The 25,755-nt window shown below is 41.9% G+C and overlaps 1 protein-coding gene across 9 annotated transcripts in view; it reads right to left on the bottom strand.

Annotated features, from left to right (window-relative positions):
- Positions 1–22,329, bottom strand: part of fat1a (FAT atypical cadherin 1a) — a 75,138-nt gene extending 52,809 nt beyond the window's left edge. For 4 of the 9 annotated variants that reach the window (XR_013778600.1, XM_079337217.1, XM_079337216.1 and 1 more), the window contains exons 1-3: positions 20,297–20,654; positions 15,425–18,714; positions 1,595–1,909 (exon numbers count right to left, since the gene is read on the bottom strand). Coding sequence is in view for 8 of the 9 variants with exons in the window: in XM_079337217.1 (XP_079193343.1) it covers positions 1,595–1,909; positions 15,425–18,686 (3,577 nt within the window). In the remaining variant the exon portion in view is untranslated. Of the gene's footprint in view, positions 1–1,594; positions 1,910–15,424; positions 18,715–20,296; positions 20,655–21,929 lie in introns of those variants that run through there. The other 5 variants (XM_079337213.1, XM_079337214.1, XM_079337212.1 and 2 more) reach the window with 4 other exon arrangements.
- Between the last annotated feature and the right edge of the window lie 3,426 nt (positions 22,330–25,755).

Here is a 25,755-nt window from a genome sequence, read left to right as displayed (position 1 = left end):
CTTGGCAATAAGCTTCATGAAAACTTTGTCATCCTGGGAAGTAGGAAATAATTACTTCAGATATGTGGGCTGAGAGGACTCAATAAGTGATGAACTGAAGGTTTACTGAGGGCTTCCATCAGAGGGAAGAATCAATTGGACAGTAGATTATGGAGAAAACTGACAATATCACAATAAATCTTCTGTGGTGGGAGAAGATGTAAAATCCCAACAAGGAATTGCAATCAGTTAAAAAAAATCAAAACATGTCTCTCCAGCTATGGCACCAATATTACCAAACGTAACTGGCCCATTAAAAAAGGCTGAAAAACCTCAGAGTTTATCTTGAGGACGAAAGCGATTGTTAAGATATTTTTCCCCACAGCTCAAGATTTACCTTCCCTGTAAAAGCAGCGTTATGTATGACTGCTTTATTGGAAGATAAATTTTCAATTTCCCACTCCTTTCCCTTTCCAGTCTCGCAGACAGGATTTCTTATCAGCATTTGTATGCCAATCTTGTCAAGCATGTGGACCAAAAAAAAAAAACACACCAACCTTGTGTGTCCGCATACTGAAGGCTTTCCTGTTTCTGTAATGTTTATTTTGTCTTTCTTCTTTTCCTGTCCTTTTGGGAGTGCCTAGTCTTACTGTGAGGCTTAGTTTGAGAAGACATGTTGAACATGATGAATCCTTATTTGGTCAGAAAATTCACATTGCTACTTCCAACAAAAATAACTCCAGAATGTTGATGGGACAACCTTGAGAAACAGGACCACACACGTGAGTGAGGACGAACTGGAGCAACTGCCTCACTAAACATTCCTCTTTCCAGACTAATGAGCACTTGCACACAAAGTAAAAAAAAAAAAAAAAAAAAGTTCAGTTTTTGTTCTTGTGTTTTAAATAACTGATATCAACTAAATAGCTCTCAGTAGGTTAAATCACAAGTCAACAAGAACAAGAATAAAGCTGTACGTTTCACGCCGAGATTCTGTCTGTACATGGAGCTTCACTTTGCACCTATTACAAGTATTTCTCCGCTCTTCAACTAAACATAGCCTGCTCCTGCAACTTTAAAAGAACCCAATGAAATATTAATCATCACACCATTTCCAGAGCACCATAGGAGAACACACTTTAGAGTGTTGGAGTGGAAAAAACCCCTGTAGGCTCAACCCACTCGTGTCCTGGGTTATAGAAAAGTGTTCACACTGCTCTTCCTTTTCGGAGGAACAGGAACAGGAAGCTCACAGGAGCTATGGTGCATTTAAAAAAAAAAAGAAAATTTGGCCCCAAGTGTGAAAGGATCATTTGAATATGTGGTGCACTTATTTATCTTTTATGATCATGACCTTTTAAGCAGTTTATAAGTCAGTGGTGGAAAAGCAAAAATGTCTGATCTCTAGATACTTTTTATACTTGGAAGACATCTAACTATCAAAAGCTTTAAGAGCTGACTTCTTTTAAGTCTTTTAAGTCGTCAAGCTAACGGACATCTCCAAGGCTAACGTTTGTCCTGATACACAGTAAAACCTCTTGACTCAACCAGGGCATTTTCCTCCTCCGTAAGGATGGAAGATATTAAATTCCGATCGAACTAGCAGCAATTTTACCTGTCTTGGCGTTGACGGCGAAGAAGCCCTGGGGATTGCCGCTGGTGATCCTGTAGGTGAGTTTCTCGCTGGCCTTGGCGTCCGGATCCACTGCGTTGATCTGGATGATGGACACGTCTTTGGGGGAGTTCTCCATCACTGAAGGGTAGTAGACCGGTTCGGAGGTTTGCGGTGCGTTGTCGTTCACGTCCTGCACTTCGATGTAGACCTCGACGAAGGTGGAGAGGGGCACGACGCCCCGATCCATGGCGTAGACGGTGAGCCAGTAGTGAGGCGTGGTCTCGTGATCGAGCAGTTCTTGTGTCCGGATAACGCCTACGAGAGGAGAGAGAGGAAAATGAGCTCTTTAGCTTTAATGTTTCTTTCTTTCTCAAGCTTGCGAGTAAAACGATAAAGTCAACTGAAGAACAAACAAACACAAAACAACAATAATAATATGAAGCACACATTTCTGAAAAATTTAAGGGAACTTTTCTTTTTCTTTTTCTGCAACACTTTCCCTGAGTCTCAGAGCTCTTCTTGCACTATCGGTGATCTATGGAAAAAAAAAAACGATTTTTCTGGCAAAGAACAGAACACAAGCTGGAACACCAGTGGACCCGGAACAGACAGATGTAGGGGTCGGTTGAGGCTGCGCTGACTGAAACATGTCAAGGTGATAGATTAACAACAACCAGCCAGTGCTCTCTGTTTACATTCACTGGCAGGGACGTTTCTTTTTTCTTTTTTCTTTTTTTTTCACTGCCATGTGGGGGCTGTAGCCTTCAGCTGAGCAAACAAAAGAGCTTTCAGAGGCCTGGGAGTTGTGTGATGATTAAATGGAGGAGTGGAGGATGGTTAAGCCTGGCAATCTGAAGCGACCACAAAGTGGATTCATGAAAATATCAAACTAAATGCAAAAAAAATAAATAAAAATGCATTATACAACAAAGTTAAACAGCAGAGAGATGCTTTTGTGTAAACAAGCACCAAAACCGGTGATATTCTCATGAACAATAAACTCAGTGGAGTACGTTTGGTATCAACAAGTGAATGTGAAATTTCTTTTAGCTCAATGTAAAAACAATGCATTTCTAACGGACACAGAAATCGGTCTACTGTAGTTCAGATTTAGAAAAAAAAAATGTCTGAAGCTAGCTGACATCATTAATGTCTTTCTCTTTCTGAAAGTTCACAGCAAAGAATTTGGTTAAGTGCTTCTCATCTCCAACCGACCCCACTTACAAGCACTCACCAGGTGCCCTTGAGTGTGTGTGTGTTAGTGTGTGTGTGTGTGTGTGTGTGTGTGTGTGTGTGTGTGTGTTGTGTGTTGAAATAGGTGACGGGTGTTTCAGTCTGACAGAGGTTGTATGGACAATGTGTTTTGGTTTGCTCGTTCAAGGACTTACTCAATGTGCTTGCTTGCCATCTGATGATTCAATGATAACCTCGCTACGATGATAACTTAATTGCTGCTGTCACAAACCGTTTTACCAAATCCCCTTCTGTTTGAGTGCACGTTGTCCTAATGACTCATCGAAATGGGCGTGAGTCTTTTTGAGCCATTGTACAAAGTCAAACACTTCGGGTCCATTTTCTGTCTGCTTTCATTCTATGGAAGCATCACAGCTGCCAAAAAATGGAAAAGGATGCAAAGTAATGTGGCTATAAACAATGAGCATCTTTGTTATGTTGTTTTTTAAGGTGACAGTTCAAAGGCTCTCATGCAACATGTTACAAATGAGAACATCGCTGTTTTTAAAGATTTGTCGTTCCGTTATATTTCTTGTGTTGTCTTGTAACATACCCGATGGCTTCGAGACACATCAAGTGACTCATTTCAAAACACAAAGCAGGAAAAAGTTTCAACTGTTTAACTGAGAAGACGCTCATCTATTTAGTTATTGATAGTGTCCTAAACACTCGTGAGACCAAAATTCAAAGAGAGGTATTTGATGATGTTAAGCATCTGTATCCACACGAGGGCACATTCATTTACCTAAAGAGCTGCGAAGGGATGTAGTGGCCTGACCCCGAGTGCGGCCCTCGCGACCATCAACGTTAACGTGCTAGCTCGCAGGATTGTTAAGTCGACATGGCTTAAACCAGCGGATTCAAACCTTGTTTCAGCTCGTGACCCCACTTTGACATCAACAAACTCTGGCGACCCTGACATCCAAATCCCACACCGCTTTATGCACAATTCATCTGTTTTCAATCATGTAATAGTTTTCCTACTGTCCTGCTCGTGAACATTCATTTTTGACCACATGAAGGCTTTTTTTTTTTTTTTTTTTTGAGATAGATGTACAATCTAGTCTTTATTTATCAATAGATTAAAAAGTCATGTGACCCAGCATGGGGTCGGGACCCGAAAGTTTGGGAAGCTTGGTTTAAACAGATCAGGACTTTAGAAATGGCCATGTAGGAAGTCAGAGAGAGAATGGTTTGTTAACCAGACGAAATGATCCATGACAGTAAATGGAGAGTTTTGGTTGTGTTTCTTAAGTGCTGAATAAACACAACAATCAATACAATACTTGTATTTCCCTCTGAGAGACCCCCATAACGGGCCTTATCTTTTGATGCGACTTATATTCTGGATTTGACTCTGCCTTACTTACAAAGAAAAGAAAAGAATAAAAGAATGGTCCGCCCAGGACAAAACAGAGGCAGGAGCTGCAGATAATCAAATACCACAGTATTATGTGGATAACTTGCGTATTTGTGCTCCTATTATTTGTGGCAGAAGCTATGAGGCTACGAGGCGCCTGATAAACACACATATCTTTCAGACAAAGACAGCCTTAATAATAACAAGCATTTTCTGTGTCTCTGTTATTTTCTGCGGCTGTGTAGCCTCGATACATTCCATAAAGATTTAAAGCTACATTTGCTTTTATTATCTGAGAATAATAAAAGTGAGGCATGGTGCAGGCACACACTCTTATCACCTGCTGGGTAAGTATGGGCGTCTTCTATTTGATATAATGGGGATGACTCCATTACACTTCCAGTCACCAGTGGCCCAGATAAGGAGGAGGGGCCATTCAAATAAAAACACATTTCAAAAGGTTGAAATATAGTTTACACAGACTATCCACTTCCTGCTCTTCGGTAACTTGATAAGCGTCGATGAAAGAGCGTCACTGAGTGTCATGGGCTGTGACAAATTTAATCAGAGACGAGTTAACACTCTTGATAACTTGCTAAAAAATGCAGAAAAAAAAAATCAAATACAGGAGAATGATTTTGGTGGCACAGCTCATTTATTCTCCCGCCCCTCTTTGCTTTAGCGTCCCTAAGTTTTTGGGCTTTTTTTTTTCCGTCCTGGGACTGTCTCTTGTCATTAGTCAGAATTATGGCTCTTTCAATTTAGCTGGAGGCAAGTAATAAGAAAGGTAGTCAAGCAGGGGAAAAAGAGGTAGCTCCCTAATGTTTTCTAAAAGCCAAGAGTCCCACAGCAAAAACAACATTGGCCGGTATATGAGGAATGTAAATCAGGTGACTTTGTATAATCAAAGTAATGGCTTAAAGATGGAAACACAGCTCTTTAGACATTTTAGATGACAAATGATATTTTTCGGCAAAAAATTTAAAAAAATAAAAAAACGGGGAAATGACTAATTTATGATCAGACTGATAATCTGCAGTGGATAGTTAAGTTCCTTACTGGAAGGGGGGGGAAATGTGCAGGAATCTACAAACGTTAGGCATGAATTAAAAATGCAAAGCTTATGTGAGCAATCCTGCAAAAGAGACACAACGGGGTTAGGAGGATAAATGTTCCAGCCCCCCCCCAACCTGCAGAGAGGGAGTTAACAGGAAAAGAAGGTTGGAAATAAAGAACGCTGAAGACGAGGAAGAGCGGGGGTGGTCATGGCTAGAGATGCTGGGTGTGAGGAGAGGAGGTGCAGTCGGAGCAAATCACGGTCGAGTACTTGCAACGCACGTGAGCTTAGAAGACAAAGTACGAGAGAGGGGCGGGAAAAAAAATAGGAGAGACAAATGGGAAAGTATGAGACGTCTCTTGTGCCTCTGCCAAGGAGACGTCCATGCGTGAGTGCTCTTCTCTTTGACTGACTGGCACCGCTGTAGCAGAACAATTCCACTCTGGGCAGGGTCATGCTCTTCTGCTCATAGTTCTTAACCTTTTATCTATCCGCATGCGGGGGATAACTTTATATTTTTCACTTGAACAACTTGCAATATGAACACGACTGCAGCTTCAGGGGGAGTTTTACCGTTGGTCTTTTTGAGCTATGAAGTAAAAAGCCAGAGAGCTTTTTGTCGTTAAATAAATCTATAAGCTTTAAATAAACTAACCTTAACCTATACGGTATATTTGTAGAACAGAGCAGATATGAAAGGATATCTGCCATGGCCTGCGGCTGAAATGTTACAAACAAAGCACATGAAAGGTGAATCTAAAGAATTACGAAAGACACACCCATCCCATATATGTAGCCTTCCCACTGAGGCAGAAGCAAAAAGCTGCCCTAAGGCCACAAGAGAAAGAAAAACAGACCGGGCTGGAGCCTCTGCCAGATCTGCTTTCTGCGCTCTTTTTTTTTTCCACCCCCTTTTGCTTCTTTCTTTTCCCTCTGGCTTTATTCTTCTTCAAAGTTACTTGAGCACAGTGGCACAGTGCTTGAGTCTTCAGACAGCCAGTGGATTACGAATGATCAAGGCCAACAGGTATTTTACGCATCTGTGTGTTTAAAAATCAACATCCTGTGCTGATTCACGACGACTTTATTCTTCTGGAAGTCGACGTGGAGGTGCGAGCGTGCCACAAGTTTGAAAGAGAGAGGGTGACGTTTGCTTTGGAAGAGCTGCTTTTAAACCGTTCACAGCAGGTCACAAGTTATCTGGTGAAACAAAGTAGCATACCAAATATAGTGTATGATATCAATACAAGGTTAAGAGCGTAAAATCCAGGTGACTCGTGTTGATTTTCTCCATTCCCATGACTCGGGGAGTTTGCATTTGAGCATTAAGCAATCACCCCGACTTCCGCGATTATGTGATGGCAGCTAAAAGTGCAACCAACACACACGTGCTCCTTGCTCATTCGGCTGGTGAAAAAGTAGAGGCTTTGAACCACCGCCGTTAATACTGCTCAACCCCCGACGCACATTCCTCAGCCTTCACAGGCCTCTAGCTCACATGCTTACATAAACTTTCTCACTGCTTTTTCTCCCCCCTCCCTCTCTCTCTCTCTCTCTCCCCAACCCTTTCTGTCCACAGCACAGGCAGGATGCTTCAAATTCCACCTCCAGGTTGTGAGGTCTGATGTGATGGAAAGAGACATAAACTAGCTGCTCCGTTAGCCAGCGACAGAATATCACATCATCCCCTAAAAATCACAGACGTCTGATCCATGCTTTAAAGATGACTGCTGTTAATAATGTATGGATCTTGTTTTATTGTTGTGTACAAACAGCTTTGCCTGAAGCGCTGATTTCATGATTCGAGTGCATCGGGGCGCAGTGGTTCAGATCGTTCAACATTCACAAAATGGACTTTTTTTCCATTCCTTTGAATTAAATTGCAACTTGGCTGGTTTGCACAATGTACTTGTCAATCCATTATGACCAAGTTAGAGCGTGAAGCCCTCCCAGCGTTCTTAGTCACAGCATTTAGTAAACACAGGTAGATTTTTATTTTTATTTTCATCCGAATAGAAAAGAGTTTAGTTGGTTGATTGATTTACATTTCTTTGTGCAGCCTAGTGGTAAATACTTGATTCGGGGATATTCCTATGTGCACAAGCTGCATGCCACTAATGTATAAGTCAGGGCTCAAGTTGTACAGCTCCAGGCAACAAAGCCTTACTTTGGCCAGCTGCAGGACAGAAGGTTCTGTTGATGGGATAGAGGGGTCAAGGAGTGAAGAGCAGAGACTCTACTGTCACCCAGGTACAAGTCTAACAACTTCTCAATGAAGTAGGACCGTATTTCCTTCATCGATCCCATCCACAGCGAGTGACACTGCTTCTCCTGAGAGAGCCAACGATTTGATTTCATAGCTGTGAAAGAATTTCCCACTGCGACCGACAAATCCAAGAACTAAACATAGAAAAAGGCAGATGGCAGTGCTGAAAGCTCCAGCCGGGTCCGATTGTCTTTGTATTGTCTTAAAGCACAGACCGTTTTCTGTTGACGAAAGCTGATCAGCAGACAGAGCCATAGTTCCTATCATTAAAGTCAAATAAATTGCAGGGGAAACCACCCGACTGGAGCAATGCATAACCGGCACAGGCATGTAGACCTCAAACCTCCAAGGAGGACCAAAGGTTGGGGGTGCTAGCACTGCTAACGTTAGCAATACTCCGAAAACCAATTTGACTTTGCTTGCCTGCAGATGCTGTTATTCCTGTAAAGCCGTGTTAATGATTTGTGCTAAATCAAATAAGTAATGTTTCTAGAAAGCTAATCAAACACAGTGTTAAGTTTAGAAAAGCTTCTGAAACAGTCCTGAACATAAATTGAGACTGTTCCCAGAAGGATTTCTAAAGCTAAGACTAGCTGACTCGTCTGAATTTGTAACTGACATTTGATAGAGACAGAGAAACAGCACTTGTTAATCTAGCGAAAGCAAAACCTTGTTTGAAAGCTGTTTTTTTTGGGTTTTTTTTTGGGGGGGGGGGGGGGGGGGGGGGGGGGGGGGTATACATTATTTGTCATTGGAACATCCAATTTTGATTTACAAACATATGCTTTCTGTAGTGGTTGGTAGCATGATTAGATTTTACATTATTTAAAGCAATCACAATGTGTAACATGTATTATTTAATGCTTACAGTAGACACCAGGATTCTCTAACTCACATTAATGCCTGTGCACACAGGGGTCAAAAACACATCAGGACAGGGTTCAGAGATTAGAATGATGATCCAATATCACACAAAAAAAACCAGGACTCTTGTATCTCTTTTAAAATCCTGACTGATTGAGCCCGTGAGCCATTTCATCTCTACGCATCAGTGCATGTGCTGTATACATTCAGTACAGGCATAACAATCGCTGTCAACAGTTGGCTCAAGGGGAAAGGATACTTAAGACACGCTCCATTCTTCCTCAGCCTGACAAAGAACAACACCGATACTCTCTACAGCAAGGCAGACGCGGCATCTTGTGTTTCTTCGAGGGGTCTAAAACTATTCCTTTGTCAGGAGTGAAAATGAGTTTAGAATGTGTTTTGCCTTTTTAAAAACCACGTTTAAAGAAGACATCAAAATGATTTATTTGAGCACCGACGGCGTGCTCCTTAAGACATGACCAAAAAAAAAGAAAAACCTTTTGATTCAGTTACATCTCTGTGATGCAAGACTGAATGGTATTTTCTTCCATTTTTAAAAGAAAATTGCCCATTAATTCCAGTTGAGATGGCTTTTGGGACTTAGCTAACGACACAAAGCTTCTATTGTTAGCGGGAACCGTGTTATCTGAAAGGCCTTTGAACGGGCCTGAGAGCAATACTCCTTGATTCAGTATCACAGCATTATTCACGAGACAGTACTCCACCTTCTTGGCCCCAAGAGCTCTCTGCATGTGCTTCTGATGACAATTAGACGGGAACACGGAGCCTATCCCCGTTCATTTCTATGAACCTATCCCTCTCAGTATATCGAGCTTTCTACACTGTAGTTTTCTGTAGATTCCCTTTGTGTACCTCAACCCCAGGATTCCATTCAGAGTCTATTTCAGATTCATCATCCAAAGTCTATTTTTGAATGAGTACATATTTCAGGATCTACTCCAGTTATCTGTGTGACTGGCGGAAGTTCTGAGTGAGTTAAAGAGCTAGCTTGAGCGCTTAGCAGGAAGTAACTGATTAGCCCCCACCATAAATTAAAAAAAAAAAAAGTAAGTTATGAATCTGTTTAAAATCTCAGAAGATAAGAATCACAATTTTGTACATTAAACTGTTTCTCCCTCCATCCTTACCTGAGTGTATTTATGATCAGGACTTTCACTTTTTTTTGTTTCAGACAGCGTGAAATTAGATTTTAATGCTTAAAATGTTTGCTTGGATTTTTATTAAAAGGATGAGAGCATACGGTTATACTTTCAACACGATTTCACTGGGAAGGAGATCGAGCCCCCGGAGAAGAATCCAGGATGCCTTGTGGTTCAAATATCCCAGCGTTACTGTCGTTTCTATGACATTATGGTATAATCTCTCTCTTTAAAGGCAGTTCTGTTAGGCACTGGTGGTTTCAGATTAATACAAAAAATACACCTTTTGAATATTCATGAAGGCACATTTCATTATTGTAAAATAATTCAGAACTTCCCGTGTGGCCATCTGTGAAAGACACTATGTTCAAAGTGTAAAATCGGCAATGCATCAACAGAAACAGAAAGTATAGATCTAATTCACTGGAGTGTTAGCATGACAACAATTAACACACAATGAGGCGCATCCTTTGCACGAGGCAGCCTCAAACGTTTCTTTAAAAAGATTTAATGGACTGAGAGAACAACATACTTTTAACCGGGGGAAGTGTGTTTTTCATTTAGCAACCTACAATCGACTGCGTCCCTCTGCACATTCCTGGTCCTGTCTCCACGGTAACAGCGCTCAAGCAAAGAGTATTTGGAATCATGTGCCACTTAGCAGTCCCCACTTTTATCTCAAACATATACTGTAGGCCCTGAACGGAAAATGAGGGAGCGAGAGGGCAACTGCAGAAACTTTTAGAAAACTATACTTGATACCAAAAGACAGACCCCCCCCCAAAAAAAAAAAACAGAAGAATCTTCTCATCACTGTCAAGAATGTTGTTTCCTTAACAAAAGGACTGAGTTAAAATAAGTGAAGTTACACGCAATTACTTAGTGGAAGCGGAAGACAGCTCGAGGACTATGGAGGACGTTGTCATTATGCGTCAAATTGTTTCATTTGCTTTTCAGCGAGGCACATTTACAGCACTGGCTGCATGCCGCTTCAAGTGAAAGGGCAATGAATACATTATCTGACAAAAAAGGGCATTGCATACATTATACAATCAGCATCTGTGTCCAATCTTGACTCAACACACTCTCGGCTGCTCACCTTCTTTGCTGGAAGATTTCACTCTCTCTCAGATACAGAATCTGCTTTGAAGGTTCGTTCAAAGTCATTCGTGTCCATCTCCTGACCATTACAGCTGCAGTAACATGGCCTTGAGGTGCTTTAAAGTGACGACACTTACATTGTTCTGCCTTTGACCAGCATTAGCTTACATTAACTCGAAGATCAAGGGATAAGAAGAATACTCCCGAGTATATAGATGAATAGATCTAATTCATAAAGTTCCATCTCGACATGTACCTAATGAACCCTTTTTAAGTGCCAGAATGCCAAACATTCCTTCCTATACTTTAGATCGTTAACCAGTATTTGAATTGACCGGGGGTCTTTTGTCTACAAATGCAGAGCTGAGCACACGACTGCTGTTAGCTCTTCAACTCGAACCCTAAAGACATCATCACCACACGTTACTCCCCCGAGCCTGCAGCCGGAGATACAAGCCGTCTTCACATTTAGCTCTCTTTCAAACTTAGAGAACATTTTAATGGTAAGCGTAGAGACAGCAAAAAGTAAGGGTGGATTAAAAAAATTGTTTATGTAAAAGTCAAGATTGTTACCTTCTGAGATTTTAAATCGATTCATAACTACCAAAAACTGTTGTTGTTTTTTTTAGGAGGGCCAATCAGTTAGTCCCTGCTAAGTGCTAAGGCTAGCTCTTAAAATCAGTAGAATGGCAAATAGAGGAGCAAGAATTCAGCCAGTCTGGCAGATCACTGGAGTAAATGCTAAAATATACACTAATTCAAAAATAGACCTTGGCCATGGTGCCAGAATCGTTTTGAATCATGTGACCCCAAATATCGAAATTGAATTGAATTGGGATTATGTGGAAGATCAGACCTGGCTCCATGAATATACCTGACTCAGAATATGGAGTTCGGTATGGACTAGCTGGTCTGCGTGAGGCCCAATCAGAGCGGCTGTTCTAGGAACCTCAATAACAGTCCATCGACAATTCAAATGGGAAGAAGCTGAACAACAATAACTCGTGAGACACCCACAGATGCCCAGCCCGAGCACAAAGTAACACAAAGAATAAAGATGAGGAAAAAGAGTTCTCTGTATTGTAGCAGACAACCTGAATGAGCTCAATGTTATCCACATTATATAAAGAGCCACGCAATCTTTTTTTTTTTTTTTTGAACCAGGCCGAGCAGTTTGAGGTAGCCAAAACAACTAAACAGAGTTTGGTATTTTCTAACTTATTATTACAGTCTTGGCAGGCGAGACAAATACAGTTTCCTGACAAATCCAGTTAAGTATCATGAAACCTTCCGAGAAAATTATAACTTAAACTTTCACTCACATAAGACGAAAATCACACAGACTAAAATGAGACTAAATATACCCTTGAGTTCCACCTGACTGTAACAAAATGCAAAGACGACTATGTCACTCTAATTAAGATATAAATCTGAAAAGGACAGACTGTTGTACAATGAACACTACTGAGATATGCAAAGGCTAATGTAAAGGAAGCCTCCAGTCATGTGGTAAGAAGCCTCCAGTCAAGGTTGCTTTCTTCCCTTCATCGCCATATTTCTCACATTGTCTAACTTTACTTTTGATCGATGAGGGATCCCAGACGACAGGAAATGAGAAGAAGATTAGTCATTATAACGTGCCCTCACCTTTATTCACTGCTTTAACGTGCCTGAGCTAAGGTGTGTCGGTTCAAATGTGAGTCAGGTGGGTTTTATGGAGTTGAAACTTGCTTGAGTTTACGATGATAAGAATGATTTTATAGCTCATCTGTTTTGATAAGAATTGGAAGATGACCTCAGATGGGTTCGTGGACTTCATTTATTGAAAACGGATGGTCATATTTGTATTAACTATATAAAAAATGAGCTGAACCCTTCATAGGTAAATGCTTCTCTGGCTATATCGAATAGGTAGACCCTGTACAAAGAGTTATAATCCTCACAACTATCTTAACTACTGACCCACATTCTGTGCGCAGTGCTGCATTGGATTACTCCACAGCCCTGCTATCAGCTGAGGGTGTGAGTCCAGACAAGGAGTGCTAACATCTTTAAAAATTGCTTTCCATGGTTTAAGAGCAGCAGCTGCAGAGCCTTTCTTAATGGGAAATGGGTAAAAAAAAATCCATCACGTCGGCGCAATTTTCCACACTTGCCTTTTTAAACTTGGCATGAGCCCTTGAAAAGCCATATCAGTTGACCTCCAGGGCAGCAACATGAACGGCTGTAGCCAACCACAGAAGACATACAAGAACTCAAAATTAAAGTCTCTCCTACCCAGCAACAAATGGACATAATGAAGTAAAAACACGACGAGGGAAGGATCTAAAATCTCTCTTGTAATGATATATCAGGGTTTACAGCAAGACTTAAAATATCCATACTACCCTGTAGATGCTGAACTATTTTCGTATATCAACGTTTATTCCAGTCATTAAGGTCCAATTTCGTCTTCCATCTCGTGATCTTTACCAAACATTATCTATAAAAGAAAGAAATGGTACTTTTGGCCTACAGCTTGGGAATGGGCCCAGCAAAGAGACTTGATAATAGAACGTTTAAAATAAGATGGCACCAAGCCAGTGACCAAGGAGCTTTTAATAACATAGAGAATGTCTGGACAAACAGTTGCCATGGCCTCCCTGAGCAGCTTGAAGGAAACGAAACCATATCTGAAGACTGGGCTTGCTCACAAAAGTTTTTTTTTTCTTTAAGTTGATGCAAATGAGAACAGGACAGCATTCCACAAACCGCAAGAGCACACAGCATGTTTAAATTTCATCTCTGAGTGTCACAACAAATACGTTCATTGTTCCTCGTGTGGTTTTGGGATCGCCAGTCAAGTGGGTAGCAAGCGCTGCGTTTTCGAAAATACAACCTTTGTTCAGAAATGTTAGAGACCAGCTCTGTGGGAATCACTCACGATCCTGTCACACTGATGCTTTCCATGCTAACACTTAGTTAGCCACTAAGTACAATTTCAGATACTGGATTGTTTTTTGGATGCTAATAGGACGAGCTGAGGAGCAGTGATTTATAGTGTGATGAATAAAGCAACAATACACTTGAATAGATGAGTTTAAAATAACAAGCATTAAACAGAACAAAAGGGAACTAAGCAGTCTGCTCGACTCTCACTCTTAAAAAACAACTCATAACTTAAAATGTGTGTCTCCAGGAATGTTACCCACTCACCACCTTCTCATTTGATTTCTACTTTAAAACCATTTTAAAACATTCTGGTTTCGATTCACTACGTGCAGCTGCAGCACTGAGTATATAGTAGGGTGTGAAGCCATGCTTACATGTTCCTCTCAGCAGCAAATATTCTAAATGCATATGGTAGCCTTAAGAACCGCACCCTTCATCTTGTTAAATCATAGGAGGGGCACTGCCACCTTGGCTTTATTTAGTTGTTTACTGACCTCAGATGTAATCCATAATAACAGGACCCCACCCTGGTTGATCACATCATTGCACCTCCAGACACTCACTAAATACAGGCCCTGTGGGATTATGGGAAAGATCAAGCCTGGCTCCATGAATATACCTGACTCAGATTATGGAGTTAGGCGTGGACTAGCTGGTCTGCATGAAGCCCAATCAGGACGGTTGTTCCAGTAATGGAAGTCAATCCTTTTGCTAAATGTAACCTCAATAACAGTTCATTGAAAATTCAGACGGGAAGACACTGAACAACAACAACAAAGAATAGCCCAGCATACTTCCATGAAAGCAGAGGCCGTCAAGCGTTAAATATCTCTGCATCTCTGTTCATAAAACGCGATCTTATTACAAATCAGACACCCAAGCACGACCACAGAAACAATCACAAACACACCACAGCTGACACCAAGGCCTGCACGACAGACTCATCTCCTGTGCTAAATTTACCAAGCAGAAGAATGTCTTTCCCTGCAGAGACACTGAGGAGACTTCCTGTCAACTTAATGAATAATACACATATCTGATCTGTAATAAACATAAAGTGGAGATTAAAGCCTGTTTTTAACAGTAAAAGTCAGTGGCAGAGTTAAACATTTCATTTCCAGCTTTATTATGCAGATTTGAACCTTTGAGGTTACATGTGCCCAGAGAAATCAATGTTTTATGCATTAAGTTTCACCGCCCCATTTAGACATTAAATATGTATCATTCAGAGAGAAACTTCGTTTAAAAATATGGAAAAGTCACATTAAGCAGCACTGGAATGTGGTTAGCATTTTTTTTTTAAAGGGGGCAGCGAGCCAAGTGCAAAACATCCAAGTCAGGTGATTGCTAGGTTTTGGGCAGGAACTCCTGGAATTCCAGACTGCTTATTTTGAGCTAATTTGAGTCAGCTGTTAGACTCATTCTGAGCAGCTGGGTAAGTATTAACATTTTTTTCTGCACAATAATAAGAAACCCTCAAGCAAATCCTGCCTAGAGTATTGAAAATAGGCTGGTATAAGAATGCAATTAAACTTTTTTAACCTAAGGTCCAACAGATATTGCCAATTTACAACTGGAACTATTGTTAAATGGACTTATGTCTGAGAGCATAGCTCAGCAATGACCATGCATGTCAGACAGACAGCTAGTCCATCTGTTCATGCTGTCAATTCTTCCAAAACCTTGGCTCTCTGCAGGAAGACTTCCTTTGCCTCATTGGTCCACAAAGCAGCACGGCTGGACAAACTCAAACTGCATGAAACATTCCCTATGCAAATTCATTAAAAAAAAAAGCTGCCTTGTTCAGGATTTATCACAGGCTTCTCAGAAAGTGACAAAGAGAAAAGACACTCACCAGTTTCCTCATCGATGGTAAATATCCCCAGGCCAGATCCATCTCGTATTGAGTATCGAATCTCTCCATCTCGACCCGTGTCCTCATCCTCGGCTGTTACGGTCATCACGGAAGTCCCAACGAGTGCGTCCTCTTTTATAAATCCCTTTTCGACGAACGATCGAAACAGAGGCCTGTACAGATTCTCATTAACATCCACAACATCCACCTCAATGAAACAGGTCGATGACAGGGACATTGGCTTCCCTTTGTCTTTCGCTTTAGCTGTCAGATTGTACACCTGCTTGGTCTCGTAATCTAGGTTTTGCACAATCCGGAGAGCGCCGCTAAGTTTGTCCACTTCAAAATTCCCATCACCGTTATCAATGAGGCTGTATCGTACCTGACTTGAAGGTCCAATATCAGTGTCATGAGCTTCTAGCCACATAATCACAGTACCAACAGGGAGGTCTTCCCGAACCTTCACGCGATAATTTGGGGGTACAAATTTAGGTGGATTATCATTCACGTCTTCCAAGGTGATTTTAAGTGGCACTGTGGACACCAGCTGTGGTTCGTTCACAGCCTGGTCACGTGAAGCGATCTTCAGGACATAAATCGGATGAAGCTCGCGATCCAGCGGCTTTGTCACAGTCACAACGCCGGTCTCCTCATTGATCGCAAAATGACTGGTTCCTCCCAAAATGGAATACCTCACGACCCCATTATGTCCTTGATCCTTGTCAGTGGAATCCACCTGGATAATTTCTGTCCCAACAGGTGTGTTCTCGCTTATTTCAACCGAGTACATTTCTTGCAAGAACTGGGGGCTGTTATCGTTTGCATCTAAAATCTTAACACCCAAGAGGCGTGATGAGGATTTCTGTGGTATTCCGAGATCATAAACTGTAACGTTGAGGTTGTAATAGTCCGTCGTTTCCCTGTCGAGAGGCGAATACACCAAAAGCCAACCAGTTTCCATATCTACTATGAAGCGGCTTTCTGTGTCTCCCCCAGAGATAACGTACACTAGTTTCCCATTGAAGCCACTATCTGAGTCTGTGGCACTTAAATGGACAATCCGGGCCCCAACAGGGAGGTCCTCTTTGACTTCAATAACACTGGGGAAAGAGTCTGCGAACTGCGGAGAGTAACGGTTGACTGAGTGAACGTCCATTAAGTTGTCATCCGGCTCAGTTTGAGTGTGGATTTTGCTGCCCTGGAGTAGCTTTTCGGCCAGCATAGTAGCAACACCAGTTTCAACACATTTCAACTGGACAGGCTTGCGTGCCGTGATGACAGTTATGTTCATGATCATAGGGTGAGTCTCGTGCTCGCCGTCCGTCGCAATGATCTGTAAACTGTGATGGGACACTTTCGCTGCTTCTCCCTCACTCAGCGTGTGCTTCAGTGAAAGCATGCCAGAGCTTGGGTTCAGTTCGAACAGATCAAGATCATTTCCAGCTCTAATATAATACCGTACGAGCTGCAGTTCATCAGCATCGATGGCAGATACTGTTGTAATCTGCTCTCCAATGCCGTGATCTCTCGGCACAGTCACTTCACAGTCTACGTTTTCAAACAGAGGCTTATTGTCGTTCAAGTTATTTAATGTGATGGTGACCGATGCTTCCACTTCTCTCCGGAAAGGGGCTCCCCAATCCGATGCCCTGACTTTAAGATTATAAATCCTTGGCATGAGCTCATAATCCATAACCTCTGAAGTACTGATGACACCAGAGAAGTAATCGATGACGAATGGCTGAGGGCTCACATTGGTAATGCTGTAGGTCACATAGCCATTCTCTCCTTTGTCCAAATCGGTGGCTTTAACTGTAACCACACTGGTCCCTATTGCTACATTCTCGTCAACACTGGCCTTGTAGGATGTCTGCTCAAACTCTGGTCCATTATTATTCACATCAATCACATCAACAATTACTCTTGTGGCCGCTTTTTTGTCACTGGTGATCACATCTAGATCAAATCTCGAGGCAAAGTCAGCATTGATTGGTCCTGTCGTGCTGATTAAGCCAGTATCTGGATTGATAGTGAATTTGTTCTTGTCAGATTTGTGTCTAAAAGAGTATTTTAGCTGTGGGTACTTCGGCACGGCTGTTACCATAGTGACAGGTGTGTGAAGAGGGGCAAATTCACTCAGATTGACTCTGTAAACGGCCCTTTCAAATACAGGAGGGCCCACTTTGAACTGTGTCGAGGTGACATGTACCAATTTAGCGGAGGAAAATTGAGGGGGGCTGCCTTTGTCTTTCGCCTGTAAAGTGAGGTTGTATCCAAAAGGCTGGCTGTCCCAGTCTACCTCTTTGACAGCTTTGATTTTATACTCCTTGCTCCCAGGGCTGGTTCTCACAGGTTTGAACTGCTGAAGAGGGTCACCAGCGACAATACTCAACGATGCTATCTCTCCATTTGGTCCCTGGTCACTATCTTCGACTGTCACAATGGCATAGGTGGGGTCGTGATCTGCGTCTGAGGGCGCTAAGGTTACAGCAGTGATTACAGGTGCGTGCTCGTTGGCCTGCTCCACCCTCACTGTGAGTTTGGCCATACTGCTGAATCCACTGCTACCGTACAGCTTCATCCCTCTGTCCACCGCGAGGATCTCCAACTCATACAGCTTTGTCTCAGAGTAGTCAAGCTTGCCGGTCAGCGTCACCACGCCACTTGTTGGGTGAACTGCAAACATGTCCGTCCACTCCCTGAAGCTATAGTAGTACTCTCCATTCGTACCAATATCTGCATCCGTAGCTGTGACCTTGGCCACGCTGGTGCGTATGGCCGTGTTCTCAGGCAGAGAGATGCTATAGGATGTGGGCGAGAAGAGAGGCCTTAAATCATTGGTGTCCAGTACCTGCACCTTTACTCTTGTGCGACACTCAAAGTTAGTGCTCCTCTCTGACGCCTTTACAGTCAGCATGTAGTGGTCTTTAACCTCCCGGTTCAGAATGGCAGTGCTGCCTCCTTTGGTCCTTATTCGCATAAAACTGAAATCTCCCAGCAGGTAGTCCTCTGCTTTGAATAGGTTCTCATTATCCCCAGAGATGATTTTGTACCGTATTTCCCAGGTTGGGTCTGTGATGTAGATCCCCATCTTGCTGTGACTCTCTAGGTAAGTCTTAGCAGCAGAGTTCTCGTATATGGTGGCATTGTAAACAGGGTGGGTGAATTGCATGGAGGCTGCCCCGACCGTCCTTTGGTTCCCTGCACAGCCACAGAGCAGCTGCAGGAGCAGCACAAGCAGTGAAACCAAGTGCTTCCCCATTATCGTACCGTGATCTTCACAGAACAACCTGGAGACACAGAAAATTGACCGTTAGGATCAAATATACATTAGGCATTAAAAGTAGGAATGAAAAAATTAGCACATTTCCCCCCATCACCTCCCATGGAAAGATTTGTTGTCTTATTTAACCAGGTTCGTCCCATTGAGAATAAGAACCTCTTTTCCAAGGAAGCAGCAAAAACCCAGAGTTACAGAGACACAAACAAAGTCTTCCTAATGCCTTAACCTGCTCCTTTCTTCACTGTGCACTGTCCCAGACTCCTCTGAATATCACGACGAACGATGGCCGTGCTGATATATAGACACATACTGTAGATTCCATGTGGAAATAAGATGAAAGCGGTGAAGTCAGTCAGGTGAGGAGATCTAAAGCTGTGCTTTCTGCTGCGTCCCCTGTCTGCACACTATAAGAGCTTCACAACAGAAGAAGCCAGATTTAAACACAGACTTAATGAGCCCAGTGAAAGAACTGGCAGTAAAAAAAAATGCAAATCATTCAATTTCCCCTTTAATGCAGAAACATTATCAGACCCAGACTGCATATTTAATAATGCTTTCTTTATCTCTTGTTTAAGCATGCAATATAAATTACAATTCTGCACCTTAGGATTTCAAAGTCTAATTTTAACCACCTAACTTGCAACAGCGAGGTAATGAAGTACATCAGCAGCTACACATTAACAGATAACTCTTATCTCTTATCGAATTACCGTCAGTGCCACAATCACAGGAGCATATTACAATGAAACTGCTTTGAAATTGCACATTTATTCATTAACAGCCGCTTTACGACGTCTCGAGCTGCCTATGAGTCCGTCCAAAGACAAATAAAAGCAAGACGATGCCACACAGGAGTAGCCTATTCTTGTATTTGTTTTAAAAAAAAAAACCTGTACTTTTCGCACGCCAAAAAAATAACCCCTACAAGGATAAGGCTGCATACTACTGCTTTATGTTGGGTTAATAAGTAACAGAGCTCGTCGTTGTTTAATGTACCTTGAATCTGAAAGTATCCCATTCTAGCCTGCAGGTACAAAAGAACCATCTGCTTGTGTGCGACCATTGTAAAAAAAAAATTCCAGAGAAAATCACAACTTCTGCGACCTTATTAGCACACACACACAACAACAAAAACATCGACTTTAGCTACTTTCACTTTGTCCGAAAACTCCTACCCGTAGCTTTTATTTCAAGGCGACGAAAATGTTTCAAGAAATTAACTTTAGAGACCTCCGTGCATTTTCATTTCTGACCCCATCCCCCAACTCAAACTGTTCACTTTCAGAGAGCCTCGCGCTGAGCACCAACACGCTTGAAAAGACACTTACTCACATGCCAAGACATTGCAACAAAAATGGGTAAAAAAGTACAGTCCGTTTAAATTATAGACAGAAAACGACATTAAGCGAATAGTTTCGTTTAGGCAGAACTTCTCTCTGAAGCATTGAGAGAAGCGGCGCCTGCCTTCTTTCGCCGTTCACAAAAGCGAGAGCTAACCTTTCCCAACTTTTTCAAATGTGTACCAATGCTGAAGCGAAGACGCGTAATGGCAAAAAAGTTGCCGTTTACACGGGCAATTATTAACCTACCTCTTCTTTTATTAATCTCGCATATTTGGAGGTTTTGCATGTAGTTTATGTAGTCCAAATCTCGGCATGGTAATACGTGGACTCGTCTCCTCTCCGTTACTCCATCTACCACCAGGCAAGCAGGCACACAAGCAGCCTCTCTCTCTCTCTCTCTCTCTCTCTCTCTTTCTCTCACAGACACACACACACACACACACACGCACACATACACACACACTGGAGCTATTGGTATCTCTCCGCGCTGCACACGTCCGGATCTACTTACCGGCTGGCAGCCGGATAAAACCTTTCCGCTGTGAACCCAGGACCTTACTGTGAATTTCTGTGCTTAAAGAAACCTAAAACACTGACTTTACCTATAAATAGCACACAGGTCGTTGATTTAGTCTATAGCCTAATTGGCGTCTCTTTGCTGAAAATACTAAAACTGTGAACATTTGTTAATCTAATCCGAGGGTTTATATGCCTATAGGACTTCATGCAAATAATTAGTTATATTTTACTCAAATTGCATGTTATAACAATGTATGTTTTAGGGCGAAAATGGAAGCTTAGCCTATTTTGAATTGTAACTGTGAATTATTTTCATCAACTAAAAGGACTTTAGCTTTCAAATATCTGTCTTTATCAAGTTCTATTTATCAATACAATGCACTCATTTTAACACAGTTCCCCGAGGTTAGAGAAGGTCCTTGAAAAAGGCAAACCCTTGTTCAGCCAAACTGGGACTAACCTTAATCCAATATCCGGCTTTACAGCTGCAAGCCAAACCAATTCATATAGCCTAGTTATCAGGTTATTTGTTGAAAAAGAGCTACAAAAAAGTGAGTTTAGTGTGACCTCAAGCTATGGCAAGGCAACAAACACTATAGTTGCAGAGACATCTGCAATTAGACGTTCATTTATGCTGCCCTTGTTGAAAAATGAACCGTCGATTCACATCATAGTTTTGTTGTCAGCGCAAAGATGAGAAGAAACTATTTTTCCAAAAAGATGATAAATATAGGCTTATAATACTTCCAAATGTAAACTTCCTTTCGCGTGCTCTTGCATTTCATCAGTTTTCACATCAATTCAGGAGATTATCCCCTTCTCATTACTCTCAATGATATGTTGTGTTTTATTCTGGGTAAGACTATAGTGCCCAGCAGTGTCCCAGGGTTTGTATTGTGGCATTAGAGCCGGTTGACTGCTGGTGGAGGTTCATTCGACATGCAAACTCTGGTCCCATCGACCCCCATCCTCTCAAAGACGGGCAGTCTGCCTCTCGGACCAAAGATGTACCACGTTCCTTCAGGAGCTACAGGAGTATGGCTGCCATGCGATTGATGGCGCTGTCTCACTGCTCTTTCCCGGACTGCAGTGATTCAGCTGGTGCGCCTGCAGAAAGCCCGTACTGCATGCAGCTTGATAACTTGTCAACTTCTGCAGATATTGCTTGCATGTGCGCGCATTAAGTGTGCGCTTTTGCGCACTTTGTAGTCTGGCACAAGTCAAAAAGACATTCGCACTATTCTTCGAAGCCTTCTTAAAGATACTATGAGTTGAACACAAAGTTTAAAGAGTCGTCTTTTACCCCCCTTTGAAGTGAAACCACGAGCCGTATGTGTTCAAATTTGACTCAGATACTCACCACACCAGCTGGATGATCGCCGGCTGCCGCTCCAAAACTTCACATAAATCCTTGCGGTTTTTGGTAAATATTTTTCGAAAGCATCTCTCTGGTTAGGGAGGCTTCTGTTTGTAAGGATCCGTCAGTTTGTATTCCTACTCAGTCCCTCTCGGTGCTCAGAGCCTTCTGTTTCGCTCCGCTCACAGTCATCCCACTTGGTGGCTTCACACAGTAGAGCTGTAGGCTACGGATTGCCTTGCTCATCTCTTTCACGACGGTTCAGGTGGAGTTGCATGCTGTTGCCGCCTTCAGGTGATATCGGAATTATCGCTACTGTGATAGGAGCACACATGAAGTGAAAAAAGAAGCCAAATAGATGGCAAAGTCTTGATTGCCTTGTCTACAGTAGTTACGTTCGGCAAAGTGACAGCTTCTGAGGGGGCGGAGTGAAAGGACTGGACAACATGATGAAGAAAGTGGTGTATTTGGTTATTGGGCTATATGTTTCTGGTTTGGCGGTGTGCTTATTTAATTGTGTGTCAGATAAAAAACCCTCAGACTTATGAAATGATGAAAATGTGACTTGTAAATTCTGATGCATATTGCATTGATCAGACCAACCAATAATGAAAAGTTCTTTTTTAACATAAACTAGACAGGCCATTTGAAAGTGCTCATTTTATTACCATTCATATAAAAAAAAATCGCATGTAAAAAAACAAAAGATTTGACACCTTCAATTTCAAAAAAGGGCTCTGACATCATGGATCCTCTTTCCTGTTCCCCGCATGCAGAACTCAGTTTGTATCCTGTATTCCTTTACAACAAACCATTTTATTGTAACTAAATGAATACACTAGAAAATTGGAGAAGCAAAGGTCTTCATTCAGTTCCTAGAACATGTGGTTAACGACTAAACGCAACACCATGCTGTGAAGTGGCTGCCAAAAAATGCCAGAGTGTATGTGTGTGTGTGTGTGTGGGGGGGGGGGGGGGGGGGGGGGGGGGGGGGGGGTTGCTGGAGCTGGCAGTCCAGCAGCAGAGTGAGAATCTCTGCCTAATGTCCATTCAGCAACGGCTCATTAAAGTCACATTTGCCCACAGGCTGAGTAAACGAACAAGACCTATGGGTTTTGTGTGTGTATGTGTGTGTTCGGGGAGGGAACAGATTAAGCTTGTGTGTCAGAATGCAAAGTGCAAAATGTTGTTCGCCTGCATGACTTTCTTTTGCCCAGTTTTTTGTCCTTGACAATGTTCCGTATCTGAAACAGCCTTTTCTTTCTCTCCCTCTAAGCCTCCCCTCTGATCTGCCTGTAAAGCTTTAATTGAATTCAGGTCAGGTGATGCCCAGGGCTGGTTCCACTGCTTTGATCTCAGCGAGTCTTTGCAGTCCTGGCTGCTGGGGGTCAGGTCCGAGTGCCTTATAGACCTTATGGATGTGTAGTGTTTGCAGTGGGGAAAACTTGCAGCCCTTCAGTTCCAAGTTAAATAACTACAGAGAACATTCAACATTGATCTGAAACCACACAAAAAAAACTAAGGAGGCTATTCTCAAGAGATTGATTTTCATTCTGTTTTTTTTCTTCTGTCTACATTTTGCATTGTAGTTTGATTACTGAATCTAATCCCAAGATTCTGCATACAAAAGCAGAACTTGTAGACACAGGACTGGATTTTGGTATTAGAAATGTTTGATGTCTGTTTCTGCTTGTCAGCCAACATGTATTAACATTTATAACATTGTATATTACTGTATACAAGAAAACATTCCACATGGAAATCAAAAGAGAAGGAAAGCATTGTCCATAAAGCAACCCCATAACCCATCAGTGGTTGGTTTTGATTTGTAGTGCGTAAATTAAGGCTATACTGACCGATTGCATATCAGAAGGCTTTGGTGAATGCATGAAAAAAAACAGTCTGCATGGAGAACAAAAGAAGAACCGGCTTCCACTGGCGGTATTCTGATGATTATATACTTATCTCTGTATATGGATATCTGCATAAAAGTGCAACTAGTGAGCCGTTCTAAATCAAACATTTCAGCTTAAGCAACAAATCTGCTTGATCATGTGTCAAGAAGCAAATCTGCTTAGATTCCCTGAATACCTAAAATGATTAAATAAAGGATCCAAACTCCATTCAACAAACAAGCATTTTCAAACCTGTTTTTTCCCCCTTTGAGGAGAGACCTGACAAAGCATACTTTTTACTTTTTAATAATCTAATGATGGTTCATGATGGTATGATTTCAGCCAATTTAAGACCTGTCAGTTGCTTGTAAATCACAAGATAACTAACTAACTTCTTTTTGGGCTCATGCCACTGATGTGAGCCAGAGTTAAGCTGCAGTGTAATGTGTTCTCTGTTGTAGATATGAGACTCAACCCCAGGGGATATTATGGACCAAAACATGACAGCATCTATGTTCTGCAACATGCACTGCATTGAAAAGGACGTCTTGGCCGGAAGTTTTTTTAAACTTCAACTGCCTGCTACACTGGAATTACAGAGAAATTGGCATCTGTCCTAAGAGGCATATACTGTAGACTAATCATCATCAGACGATGATAGATGATGATTGCAGATGGGTTTCGAGATTGGCAGTCATCTTACAATGATATCGCTGTGATTTTCATTCCAAACTATTATCCGCATCCACATGCTGCTAACAATCTATTCTGAGATGTTGATTCTCAACTCCATCTCCATCCCTCACTTCTCAAGATGCTAGACTGTATGCTACATATATACAGTAAGAAAAAATAACATGGCTGAAAGACCTTTATGGCTAAGCACAGGATACACAGAAAGCCTAAAAAAGTTGACTGTCCACAAAGCCACAAACAGGTCATTTGTAGGGTTTCGGGGCAAAAACAAAATAAACACTTACATTATATTGCAAGGATGTAAAGTATTTACAAAACACACAATTGACTGCATCAATATATCATAAGTACATTTGTTTCTGCATCTTGTGCCATATTGGGGGAAAATGCAAATAAGTCTTACTGCATCATAATGCCAGTGTCTACAGTATGCTGCATATTTTACTGTTGTGTAACACACTCCGAGGCTCACTTCCCTCTTAAAATCACACTAATCCGCTACAGATTGTCCACACGTTGACAAGAGCTGTTAGGAACAGGCATGAGGAGGTGTGCTGAGAGAGTTACTTCTCCCCTTTTTCCCCATGACTAATGTCTTAAATTGTGGGTCCCCCCCCCCACCCAATCCCCCAATCCCCTAGCAACTTGAAACTGGATAGAGATCAGGAAAAAGATACAGATGATTTGTAGTGCGCCCACAGCAACGAAGCACCCAGGTATCGGTTTCTCCCACCCTCCAATCAGTGCAGAATCTGAATCCTGAGGCAGAGCTTAACTGTAAGAGAGATTAGAATAATTCAATATCCATCCTGCTGTAGTGTCCTCCAGTAAAGACATTGACCCCATGGTGCTTAAGATGACCCTGTGTGTAAAAAGAGAAACGAGAATACATTTTTACAGCTTGAATTATACCCAAAGGAATGTTTTGAGCTTCAAAATTAAGCAGTGTTTGACATTGTACCTGGTAATATTTTGGCAAGGGAAGATGTTTTCTTTAAAACCGAAAGAGTGTAATAATCATTTAAAAATAATACCAAACAACAGACATTTTCCCTGCAGCTTGATACAAACTGCTGTGCTCAAAAAATAAAGTCTTCTGCTGCCTCAAGCAAAGCAGGAGATTATCTAAGCAAAGCCCCTTGGTTGTAGATGCTTCCATAATTACCTGTAAAAAAATGACACGAGAATACACTATGCTATATCCGGAGCAACCTGTTTGGAGAGTTAACATTATTGCA

Source organism: Symphodus melops, assembly GCF_947650265.1.
Source record: "Symphodus melops genome assembly, chromosome: 2".
NCBI classification, from domain to species: domain Eukaryota; kingdom Metazoa; phylum Chordata; class Actinopteri; order Labriformes; family Labridae; genus Symphodus; species Symphodus melops.
This window is presented reverse-complemented; position numbering and strand designations above follow the sequence as displayed.